Source organism: Anoplophora glabripennis, unplaced genomic scaffold, assembly GCF_000390285.2.
Source record: "Anoplophora glabripennis isolate ALB-LARVAE unplaced genomic scaffold, Agla_2.0 scaffold3, whole genome shotgun sequence".
NCBI lineage: Eukaryota > Metazoa > Arthropoda > Insecta > Coleoptera > Cerambycidae > Anoplophora > Anoplophora glabripennis.
Window position 1 is genome coordinate 3,876,248 of NW_019416486.1, and position 11,665 is coordinate 3,887,912.

Sequence of the window (11,665 nt, forward strand, 5' to 3'; positions counted from 1 at the left end):
CATAAATACACCATTTTTTTATAAGCTAGATTTTTTATAAGTATGATTTTTTTGATAAAATACTTACTTTTTGAGTTATTCGCAAAAAACCGTCTGAAAAAGTGTCTTTTTTGGTTAAAAAATTTACACTCACTCGCGAATAAGTCGAAAAGTATTGACTTTCAGAAAACACTTTACAGAACAAAAGTTGCTTAGAATTAGTCCATTCCCGGAGTTATTTTCAATGAAACATTTTTCACCCCCGAGAAGTGGTGGCATCCACCCCCCATGGTGAAAGCAACCCCCGGTACAAGGTCAACTTTGAAGTAGAGGGTAAATAGAACCTAAATCAAAGTTTTATGAAAATCCATGTTGTTTGGCAAAATTATACGGGAAAATGGTCATTGACTGGACTAAAACGCTTATTTGTTTTTTTTTATCATCACATCTACATACAGGGTTTCTTATTATATAAAAGCTAGTTGATACAGCTGATACATGGCGTCAATTAAGGCAGCAAGTAAAATTTTTCCAAAGTAAATTGTGTATGACTCTGAAGTCGAAAGAATTTCTTTTTACTTTTACATTTAGTTAGTTGCTTTAATTATTTCAGTTATTAATATATCCCCACTAAGTCATAGATTTTTTTGTTTATTACTAAGCATATAAATATATTATTTAATATAGAAAATTAAAATATCTGGTAAGTAATTCCAACGTAATTATTTTCAATATGATGACATTCTTGATACTTGGTTTATAATTTTTGTATAACTGTTTAAATAATTTTTTGAGCTACCTATATTTAAATGATAAAGAACCATTCACTTTAGAAACTGAAACGAGTAACATATAATTTTTTTCAGACGTTTTAATCAAAACGAATAATGACAGATGTAAACAAGTTTTTATAGGAAGCTAACAAGTACTAATAGGTACCTATGTATTTAAATTTCAATTAAAATCATCGCATAATCACAAAAGAAAGTAGGTATAGTAAAAAATTTTCGAAAATGAAAAGGGTTCGTAAAAAATTCTATGTGATCGAGTAGCTCTACTGACTTTTACAGAACTGTAAAATATTTTCCTATGGTCAAGTTGTCAGGTTGGGTAGTTTTGTATTAATCATCCTGTGTAGGTAGATCGTATTTTATCAAATATCTCCTGATTTAAATATTTGCTTCATAAAGAATAGTACAAATGTCTTCTTAATATTTTATTTAGTACAGCATACATCTGTTTAAATATTTTTGGTGAAAATTAAAGTAACCTCACGATTGACACTTCTATCGTAACTGTCGACATCAGATCTCACACATATGTCAGCTCTCGTGTAACCGCTTTGGAACATATCGAACGACGAATCTCTTACTTGCAATAGGATTTTGTGCCCATAGTGTTGATTTAATTCTGGAATACATACAGGGGTACCATATGGTATACCCAGCGCGTTGTCCATAGATAAAGTTACGTAATCTGCCCTATTGTCTATGTAATCCTGCAAGAGACAAAATAACTTTGTAGAATTTTAAAAATTGTGTCACTAGAAATTGATATTTAAAAAAAAATGAGAAAACTGACTGTCTTTATTTTAAATAGATTAATTATTCAAAACCTAGTGATTAGTGTGTTATAGAATTGATAAAAGACCCAATTTTAAGAAAAAGAAATTATATTATCTCCGTTTCCGAGATAAAGTCATGTCTGACGTAGATTGATGAAATATAGGCTAACGAATTTACCAATTATGGGCAAAAATCACTGAATTGGTTTACAAATATGTCAACTGGTGATGGAGATATTGAGAACCTTGGAATTTGGGCAAAAGTGATTTGGAAATTGGATAAGTGCATTTAATTTCAGTTGTTATTTCTAACAAAAACTATGTCTTCTATTTTATGTCTTAAAAAAAACGTACGTTTTCTCCGGAGAAAGAATTTGATTACAATTCTGAATAAAAGAAACAAAAAACCTGAATTTTCTCAGTGGTTACCTGCAATGATCTGAGTTTCTGACCCTTCTTGTCCAAATAACCTCCTTCATGGTCTTCATCAAAGAAATCTGGGTAGTAGGCAGTCAGAGTGACATTTTTGTACGTTTTTCCTGTACACTCCAAGGAAAGCTCTAAAATTAAAAACGTTGATATACAGGGTAAGTTGGGGAAAAAGTTGAGAATTGAGGTTCAATACTTCAGGGCAAAATTCAAATTGGTGATAAATGTTTTATTACATTACATTATACTCCAGTAAAACCTGTTAGTTGTAATGGGCAACTTAATTTCAACTTTTTGAAATTTTTCTTTTTCGATACGTTTCTTTGGATCAATTAGAATAGGCCAGGAAATATAGAGTTGGACGCGAATTTTTGTTTCGGCAAGCTGAATTTATCACTGTTGACGATTTTTTTTTAACTTAAATCTCTTTTCATAAGCGTTCCGAATATGTAATAATATATAACTATATCACATTCGTGCGTCGTATATTTCATTTTGCAACTAAGGCTAAAAAATAAAAAAAAATTCCAAGTTGCCAATTTGAAATTAAAAAAAAATGGATAGATTTCAATGTATTATTATGAAATCTACCATGAAAAAAATCAGTGCGATTGTGGAAGATCCTCGGGATCGTCCAGACTAATAATTAGTTAATTTGTTTATAAGGCCATAACTTGTAAACTATTCAACTTACCGATTCCAGTTTTCGTGTGAGTTATTAGACAGTGATAAGGAATGAGAGGATGCGATGCCAAAACATTCTGGTAATAATAACGCAGTTTATAAATGTATAATTCAAAAGTCATAAATAAACTTCTTCTGTTTATAACTTTTGATCTAATCAATATTTTTTGACGCTCGAGGGCTAGTTTTGTAGGTCTTTTGAAGACGAAAAAAAAGTACTCTACTGTTTTCTCGCCGATTTTCGATTTTCGTTCATTTGAACGGAAAAAAGTTATAAGCGAAAAACGTGAATTTACGTAAAAATTACACAATTAACCACCCTGTAAACAATCTTCCTCCCATTTTTATGACTGTGGAAACTAATATGTGATTGTACATAATATTTAGCATCTATAGTGATAAATTCAGCTTGCCGAAACAAAAAGTCGCGGAATGGTCATTTCCCAGCTTATTTTCCTGGCCTAAGAACCTATGTTTACGATATTAACTTCTAAAATTAACGTTTAGTAATTAAATTAATAAAAAAAAATAAACGAAATTAGTCAACAAATACCTGGAGCAACAATTTCACGGTCATTGAATCTACCTTTGGCACATATGTTGGTCTTTGGATTGATCGTCAATTTAATAAATTTCATAAACATCCATCGCTTTTTGAAATAATGCGCAGTTTTCAAAAACTGATTTTTCCGCGTTCAACCTTTATTTTACAGTTAACAAGCTGGTTAAATATGACTTTGGGTACCTTAGAGTGTAACAATTTAATTGCCTACAATTGACTAATTTTCCGATAGGTCGTCTAAATTTTCGTGGGCAGTAAAAAAAGTGAAAAAATACGTAAATTTGCCACCTATTTTCAATTTGCCAAGTTCTACGAGTTACTTTTTTGACATTATCATTCTTCCCCGTCATAAACTGCAATAAAATGTATACTAATAATTTTTTCACGTTCAAACTCTAATTCGACAGGCGTATTGGTATTAAAAAATACGAAACCATCTAAATTTCAGAATGATATTCCTTGCATTATTGAAAGGAAAAAACAAGTCTAAACTAAATTCATCCCATTAGTTCTGTTTATTAATTATTGCAGAAATATTGTCTTTCTGATAACTGAATTTTTTTAGAAAATTAGTCAAACAACAACTTTTGTAAATCAATGCCTAAAAGACTAAGTATTAAAACGTTAGGTACTTACCATGTTCATAAAGAGCTGCGCTAAATATTATGTTAAACATAAACAGAAAACCAACACCTTTGGATTTAACTCCACTCATTATGAACTTTTTCAAAAAACTAATAGTGAAACGTCGACAAAAAATTACCCACATTCAATTGAGCTTACTAAACAATTTTATTGTACCTAAACATACACAACTGAGTGCAACGACATTTATTTAAGTCTGCATTTTATTGTTTAACTAATATGTAGCAAAATTTATGTACACAAATCCCCTCGTTTTCGCCTGGATGAAGGTAAAGGTTCGGCATATTGTTGAGTGCTCTTCAATATGTTCATGGCCATGTTGCTGATATTGTCATGATACTCTGTTGTACCAGTTCTTGGAGCGAACCATTCGTCAACCAGAGTCGGAGCTAAAAAGAAAATACATAAATAATAATATAATAATAACAATATATCTACTCCTCATTCTAATTACGAGAGTTAGCCCAGAAGTCGAAGACTTGTGCGGGAGAGGAGGCGGCATATTATTATTACGCAGGCCGCATTTGCGCCCAGGAACGACTTATATTGGTAGTGGTAGTAAAAGAAGCATATAATAAATGAGATATACAGGATGTTTCATTGAATACGGGACACAATTTTCTAAAATTCCTTAGGATGAAATAGAGCTGATTATTGAAGTTAATTAAAATAATGTTCAATTAAAAAAAGTTTTCAATTGAAAAAATGATTGATGATGACAGGAAATAAACATTACCTTGAATCAAGAATATATTAATTTGTATATACATGTATCATAATCTTGAATTAAAGAAAGTTTCTTCAATCAAAAATACATTATTTATTTAAATTAAAGACAATTTATTTAATTAAATATTCTAATAATATACAGGGTGTTCAGATGTGAGGAAAACAAGCATGTTTGATAAATTGATAACGTTCCATATTTTTATGAAGTCTAAAGTTTTGAAAAAGTGTAAATTTTTGTTTTCTTTAAACAATTTGGTTTGCCTTGAAAGTAAGTACTCGAAAATGCTAAATATTGAGAAAGGTTTTAGAAGTCATTGTTACCGCTTCACAACCATCTTATATACATAAAATATAAAAATAGGGATAAAAAATCGTATTCAATTAAAAAATGCTCCGAGCATATATAAACAGCTTCTAAAATTAGTAGACAGTAAATGCAGATTATTTTTAAATACCTGGTATATAAAAATTATGATTTAGTTCAAGATTGACAACAAAAGACCATAATTATAGGTATCTACCTGAAGTGTAACATTCATCAACTTAAAATTGTATCGCTGTTTTGATATTCGGTGAATTTTTTACTCCAAAATCTATGATTTCTCTTTTATTTTAGGCTATTTTAGATATTGTATTTGTAATAAAATTTTTATTTGAAAAATCCTGAAAATGTAATAAAACAACGAGACGTCGACGATTATATACTTAAATTGTTTTTCATTCTATAAGTTTAAACTAAAATCTAAAATAACTAAGAATCGTGAAATACATATTATATTAATGTACCTTTTGGTTAGAAATTGTTTAATTCAAGATTATAATATAATAACGAATTCGCAAATATATTCCTGATATAAAATATGTAACATATTTTTGCTTGTAAACAGCTTCATTTTAGAGATACAGGCTGTCAAATTGTTTGAAAATATAATATTTATGCAAATACCTTTGATTGTGGATGCAGACTGATGAAATTTGGGCTAGTGATTTAATTGCGGCAAAAATTCATTGAATTTACAATGTACAACAATGTCAACTAATTGTAGACACAACTACTAAGAAACATTGAATGGAACAAGTTACAGAGGACGTTACCAAACGTCTAAGAGGACCATCATTGTCTGAGAAGAGATTTCATCTCTAATGACCTTAGAACCAGCAACAAGAACCAATATCAAAATCAGAAAGGGATTTGGGGTCCTGATAGCGAGTCCGCCCCTACAGAACATAGGCCAAGAACAGGTGCAGATCGAATATTTCTAGCTACGACTAAGGAAGAGCAATAAGTCTGGTGTACATAGGTACAAAAACCACGGCATAACAACACGAAATACTTCAAATAACAGCCACTCAGAACTTTAGGATTTCAACCTAATTGAGTATTTTCGAAATTTTATCACTATATTTGATTTCTAATTATTGTATATTCAATAAATATGTCTTCCTTTCGGAAAATGAGTAACTATCGAGTCATTTTTTTAAAATCTAAAATAAACTCACTACCACTTGAAAAAATCGACAGTACCTCTAAAATTACTGTTTCTACTACAGAATTGTCTTTGTTAGAAAATTTAGTTTTATAGACAGGAATGATGTGATCAATTCCAGAAAAATTAGCGGTTGATATAATTGTACACTTTACCTTTGTTTAGTTAAATCACTAGACCTCTTCAGAGGTCTTTACATAAATGTCATATTTTTCCTTTTTCTATTTTTTACATAACAAAGTTTAGATTGCTTTGCACCACTACTAAGGTGTAACAAGCGTCCTCAACAAGCATCAATAAGCATTGAATAATGTGAAAGCCTCGCTTAAAAAAAACAACACACCTTAGACTTAGCAGTTTTAACTTAATCGCGTTGCGTATATGTATATTTTGACTACTGCAGAAAAAAATAATTTTGCGACTAACTGAAGTTGTACCATAAAGAAAAATAAGAAAAATGAGACAGATGATTACAAACTGTGAGGAGTTTTAAAACTTTATCCTGCAAAGTTTGTAAGAGTGAGTAGATACGTCACTTCGATATATTGATGAAGAAATACGGCTAGAAATATATCAAAATGATTTGCTATCGATACTTATTTCAAACATCTTACTTCTTGTGAACGTGACTTGAGGACAGACATTAACCATCGGCTTTGTGAACGCACTGTATCTGAATTTCGTTGGATCTCTGTAACCACTGCCCAGACCGACGGTCTCCCCTTTAACTGGTACACCAGTTGGGGAATCTATCGCAGGCATCAGTTTCCTGTAAGACGCCAAAGGCAATCCTGAAACATTCAAGGTAAAAAGTAAATAGTCGTAAAATAAAACAGCTATAGTAACCTCTTTTGATGTAGTCGGTTTGGTAGATGGTTTCCATTTTGATGTCATCGTTGTCGCAGGGGTGGTCAATGATTCCACCAGCTAAGGTAGCCATCTTGAAAATGAATCATTTTAAAAAAATTGAAATGTGCGGTAAATCAATCACCAAAATAGTTAACGGAGGGTTAGCAATGTTTTTATTTACGTTAGTAAGCGTCATAGATACAGACTGATCTGCTGTAAATAGAAGAGAATTGTCTTTTAGTGGAAAGGACATAAAATGCGAAAACAAAATGTTCTCTTTGTAGTAGTTGCTTTTTTGCGTATTCATTTTGGTCAAAGGTGTTACCGTATTTCAAATAATTTCGTTGCACTTAAAACTACATTTTTGTACATTTGAACACAAGCAGAAGCTTTTAACAAGAATAACGTCTTCACAAAAAGAAAAATAAAAGATTTTCGGCCATTTAAACTGCCAAACATATTCTATTTAAAGAAGGTCATGCAATATCTTTCTACAAAAAAATAACGCTTACTGAAATACCGTAAGTAAAAACGTTTCCGCTCTTAGTTTATAAGTTACTGAAACTGAACGCACCTCTTTGTTGAGTTCGTCTAACTCCTGATACAAGCGTTTTTCTTTGTTGGCCAATTTTTTGTACCTACCCATTTCAGGTTCGTAAAGATGTGCATCGCAGTGGCAGTACGGTTCAACTAACTGTGCTACATAATGGTTATTGGGCTTTGTTGTAATGGGTGGTTGGGAGGGTCTAAAAATAATTGAACAAAAATTAAATGAAAATAACAGCCGTATTCAATTAGAGACACAAATAATGTAATTTTTGTATGCAATCAGGGTTTTTCTCAGTAATTACCCACACCCTTGTACTAAATTTTTATTAAACTAGAAAGAATGGTCGTGTGCATTTTTTCATTAAGAAATGGACCACTTCTCGCCATTGTGCCATTTTTTAAAATCTTTCTTATATAGAGATGACAAACAGAAGAAGCAACGTTAATGCTGTTTGAAGTACTTTCAGTAGAGTATGAGCCAGAAGGGCAAAGCTGCAGTACATCCGGAAGCATCATCAAACAACTTTCACAGAAAAAGTCCTCAAAGAAATGATACTAATTATGATAATCTTTATGTGTTATAAATTAAATGAAGTTCTGAATTGTCGTTTTCTAAAAATATACAGATACTGTTCAAATTCGTTTAAAAATCTATTTTAACTTTGTTAGTGTATCCTTACCCTGCAACTATCGGCTTCGCGTAAGGCCATTTGTATTCCTGCCTTGTGGTGGTTAAGAAAGTATCCTTATCCGCCATTGTAAATATTGTAATATACTTTTAGTATAAATTTAACACTTCCCTTGGACATTCACTTGAAATTTCGGACGCACATACTGCTTCATTTACGTACAGATTTCTTCATTACATGATTTCTTAAGTGCAGAACTAGCGGCCACACAAACTTGAAGGCAAATCTTAAAACTAAATAAACTGCGAAATTTTGTGACAGCCTTGTCAGAATGTTAAGATACTCCATTTTACATTAATTTGATTAAAATGTGACACACTATATCTAGATGTTTATTAGCCAAATTTTACTACCATGTCAGTCCTAACAATTTATCCACTACATAAAAACTATCTATTTCATTCAAGATGTACTTTTCTTAGTAAACAGTTATAAAAGCTTCTGCTCTGTTGATATATTAATTTGAAGCTAATTGGCAAATAATTAATGCTGTTGATGCGTTAAGTATCTGGACCTAATAAATAATTAAAAAACCTAAAAAAATAATTATATCTATCTATCTGAAATATGCTTTTACCTTAGTAGCGCTTTGGCCTTGGTGGACTGAATGCTCCATGAACATGTTTGGTATCTCTGTAAACCATTTGTCCCCACTGGTTCAAGCATTCATTTGTCACAGGATTTTCCTTCTCAAATGGGTTCCAGGCCCCTATTTCTGCTGTAAGCGTTGGTGGACGACCTGAAGTGATCATTGAATAGAAGTAAAATGAGTATGCCTCTTCTGTGAATTACTATTCAGTTCTACTGGTTTGAACGAAAAATGTAAACTTTACAGTTTTGTGCGATTTTGATTTCAATTTTAGTTTTGCAAGTTTACTGTATAATAATTATTAATTAAAAATGTTTTCTAGGAACCTTATTAGTGCTTGTAAACGGTTGCTATAATAAAATGCGGTCTGCCAAATACTAATATGTTGGCCCCTTTCCCACTCGACTCACTAACATATCAGCTAATCCTCGCGATTTGAATGTGAAGAAGATATAATCTGGTACAGAATTCAATTTTAAGCAAAAAAAAAAACGAAAAAACGAAATACCACCTGTTCCTATCAAATTTCATGTTTCAAATATCAAAGTTGGCAGCTTTCAAAGATGAATTTAAACTTTTATAAAAATTAACAGGTCATGCAAACGAAATCATTTTATCAACGGAGGAGTTATTGGTTATATTTTCGAATAGTCCATCACCAGTAGCAAAGCATATCTGTCAATGACGATTCAAAGGATTAGTAACTGCAGTAAACTTGGTTAGTTTATTTCTTCTGAAGTAATAATCCAGTGGTTTAAGATCTGGCGCTTTGGTAGGCCAATCCAATTGGAGAGGGTCTACTTAATCATTTGGTATTAAAATTGTGGTCACCATGTACCGGAGCCTCATTGTGTTGCTGCCACATTATGTTGCGCAGAAAAAATAATTTATTTCGTAATTTTTTGCTTGAAATTGAATTCTGGAACGGATCCTAATTTTTTTGCTTCCTGATATAAACTGTCCTGTATTATTATTAAACTATTATGATTCATAATCATTTTATTTTATTTGTAGGTGAAAACTTACAAGATTTTTCTTCTGTTTTGAGGATATCATCGATTTTGAAATTGTTGTGTATTTCATATGGCCTGTAATAAGGACCTGGTGGAACCCTCGGGCAAGTGTATATTCCCTCTGATTTCCTTTTACATTGTCCTCCTTAAAATAAAAATATACCTATGCATATGTAAATTTGAGTAATAAAAAAGTTATAAACCAAGAATGAAGCAAAAAGTGGAAATCATATAGCTCTTTATTATAATTAAAAATACTTGGCATGTAAAACATATAATACTGGAATTTTTCAGTTAAATTTATTTTCTGAAATACCAGTAAATTAAAGAATCGAAAATTATTTAAAATGCTGATATATTTTCATTACTCGTAGGTAAATATCGACATTGATAAAATAGTTACGAAATTACAATGAACTAATGACAATACTTTTTATTTTAAATTATAGTATACATTGTAACAAAACAAACATAAAACAAAAATGACATAATTTCTAAAATCTACATCAACCATCGACTTTCATATACTTTCTTGGGACGAGAATGTAAACCTTCCTTAATTATGAGGTTGCCTAATCGGGATACAGTATCTTGATATTCCGTATTGCCTGGCGTTAAAGCGTAGAGGGCGCCTCCTTTACAACTTCCCACTGAAACATAGAAGGTTACTTGCATTAAATGAGTATAATTGTAATTTATACTACTGTCAAATGACTCTCGGCAAAAAGTTGTCTAAGAAATACGAGAAATAGTAATCTCGCCATTTCAAAGTAATTTTGGCTTTGTTTTATAATACGTTTTTCATTTTAAAGTGCCTGCTTCTTCAATGTGTTCTTCTGTGGCATGGATTATCAATAAATTACGATTACAGTTCAATGTGATTAGTTACTTTAAAGTCACATTACAATCACTCAGTTGTTACAATTATTGTTATTTTTCATAGAGAAATTACTTGGACGATACACTTTACTGAAATACTATTTAATAACAACTTTTAAGTACGTATAAGTGACTTTAAAAGCTAATTTTTAAGTTTAAGGAGTACTTCGTTTGAATGATATAACAAATTAAAAGTAATTTAGTCGTTCTGGTGGCAGTAGTTTAAAGCAACAAAGCAGTTTTTCGTTGAATAGCGTATTTACAGTCCTATTTTCTATACGAATTCTAACTATAGGTTATAATGACTGATACTTGTATTTTTTGTTACTGTTCCTGTTAATAGGGGTAACTGCAATCATAAACATTAGTAAGTATCAATATACAAAGATAAGTGAACTAGTACTATTGAACAAATATTAAAAATCATCAAAAATCGTCAAATCAGGTCATTAAATTAGAAACATTTTCAATTTACTGTTCAGTTCATTGGAGCTAGGACAATTTTTGTATTACGTACATTAATGACACGGCCAATTTGTTGATCAGTTTGTGAATGAACTGTAACCTTTACTGTTTCAGTTATTATAGTGTAAGTACTATTTTCTGTATACATCTAAGAGCAACTTGCTTTTACATGGATACAGGGCGAGTGTCTTTTAAGTCTTTGTTATAACTTCAGATGTGTGTGTGTTCCTTGGATCATTTTAGGTTAAATTGTCTTAATGAACCAGTATTCTAAAGCTTTCGAGATACAGAGTATGGAAATTAAATATTTAAATATACTCGAGGATGTTTTTAGTAAATGGATGAAGAAAATTAATTTATATCTACAAGTGTAATAAAAATCCTATCAAATTACATACAAACCAGTGACGAAGATACGCGAAGGTATTCGATTAGCTCATTTGAATGATATTTGTATTACAAACGGTATTTTCTAATTTGTTGTAATAATGGAGCATTTTAGAGTTATTATTTTTTATATTTAAAATGATTTTCCCAACCTATAGTAGGAATA

General features: G+C 31.0%; 2 protein-coding genes across 2 annotated transcripts; both read right to left on the reverse strand.

Moving 5' to 3' along the window:
* Positions 1-1,219: 1,219 nt before the first annotated feature.
* LOC108917074 lies at positions 1,220-3,933 on the reverse strand. Its single transcript, XM_018723509.1, has 3 exons — positions 3,855-3,933; positions 1,973-2,103; positions 1,220-1,477 (listed from the first exon to the last, which is right to left on the reverse strand). The coding sequence occupies exons 1-3, from the start codon at positions 3,931-3,933 to the stop codon at positions 1,220-1,222; spliced, it is 468 nt and encodes a 155-aa protein (XP_018579025.1).
* Positions 3,934-4,094: 161 nt separating this feature from the next.
* LOC108917082 lies at positions 4,095-8,234 on the reverse strand. The gene is made up of 5 exons (XM_018723521.1): positions 8,158-8,234; positions 7,503-7,674; positions 6,926-7,019; positions 6,694-6,870; positions 4,095-4,252 (listed from the first exon to the last, which is right to left on the reverse strand). The coding sequence occupies exons 1-5, from the start codon at positions 8,232-8,234 to the stop codon at positions 4,095-4,097; spliced, it is 678 nt and encodes a 225-aa protein (XP_018579037.1).
* Between the last annotated feature and the right edge of the window lie 3,431 nt (positions 8,235-11,665).

Bases quoted from the DNA above. Each gene is read 5' to 3' on its own strand.
- LOC108917074 (XM_018723509.1), bottom strand. From the start codon at position 3,933: ATGAGTGGAGTTAAATCCAAAGGTGTTGGTTTTCTGTTTATGTTTAAC. The intron at 2,104-3,854 runs GTAAGTACCTAA...TTTTAATTTTAG, and splicing joins CGCAGCTCTTTATGAACATG to AGCTTTCCTTGGAGTGTACA. The intron at 1,478-1,972 runs GTAACCACTGAG...TGTCTCTTGCAG, and splicing joins AGAAACTCAGATCATTGCAG to GATTACATAGACAATAGGGC.
- LOC108917082 (XM_018723521.1), bottom strand. From the start codon at position 8,234: ATGGCGGATAAGGATACTTTCTTAACCACCACAAGGCAGGAATACAAA. The intron at 7,020-7,502 runs GTGCGTTCAGTT...TTCATTTTCAAG, and splicing joins TAGACGAACTCAACAAAGAG to ATGGCTACCTTAGCTGGTGG. The intron at 6,871-6,925 runs GTTACTATAGCT...TGAATGTTTCAG, and splicing joins AACCGACTACATCAAAAGAG to GATTGCCTTTGGCGTCTTAC.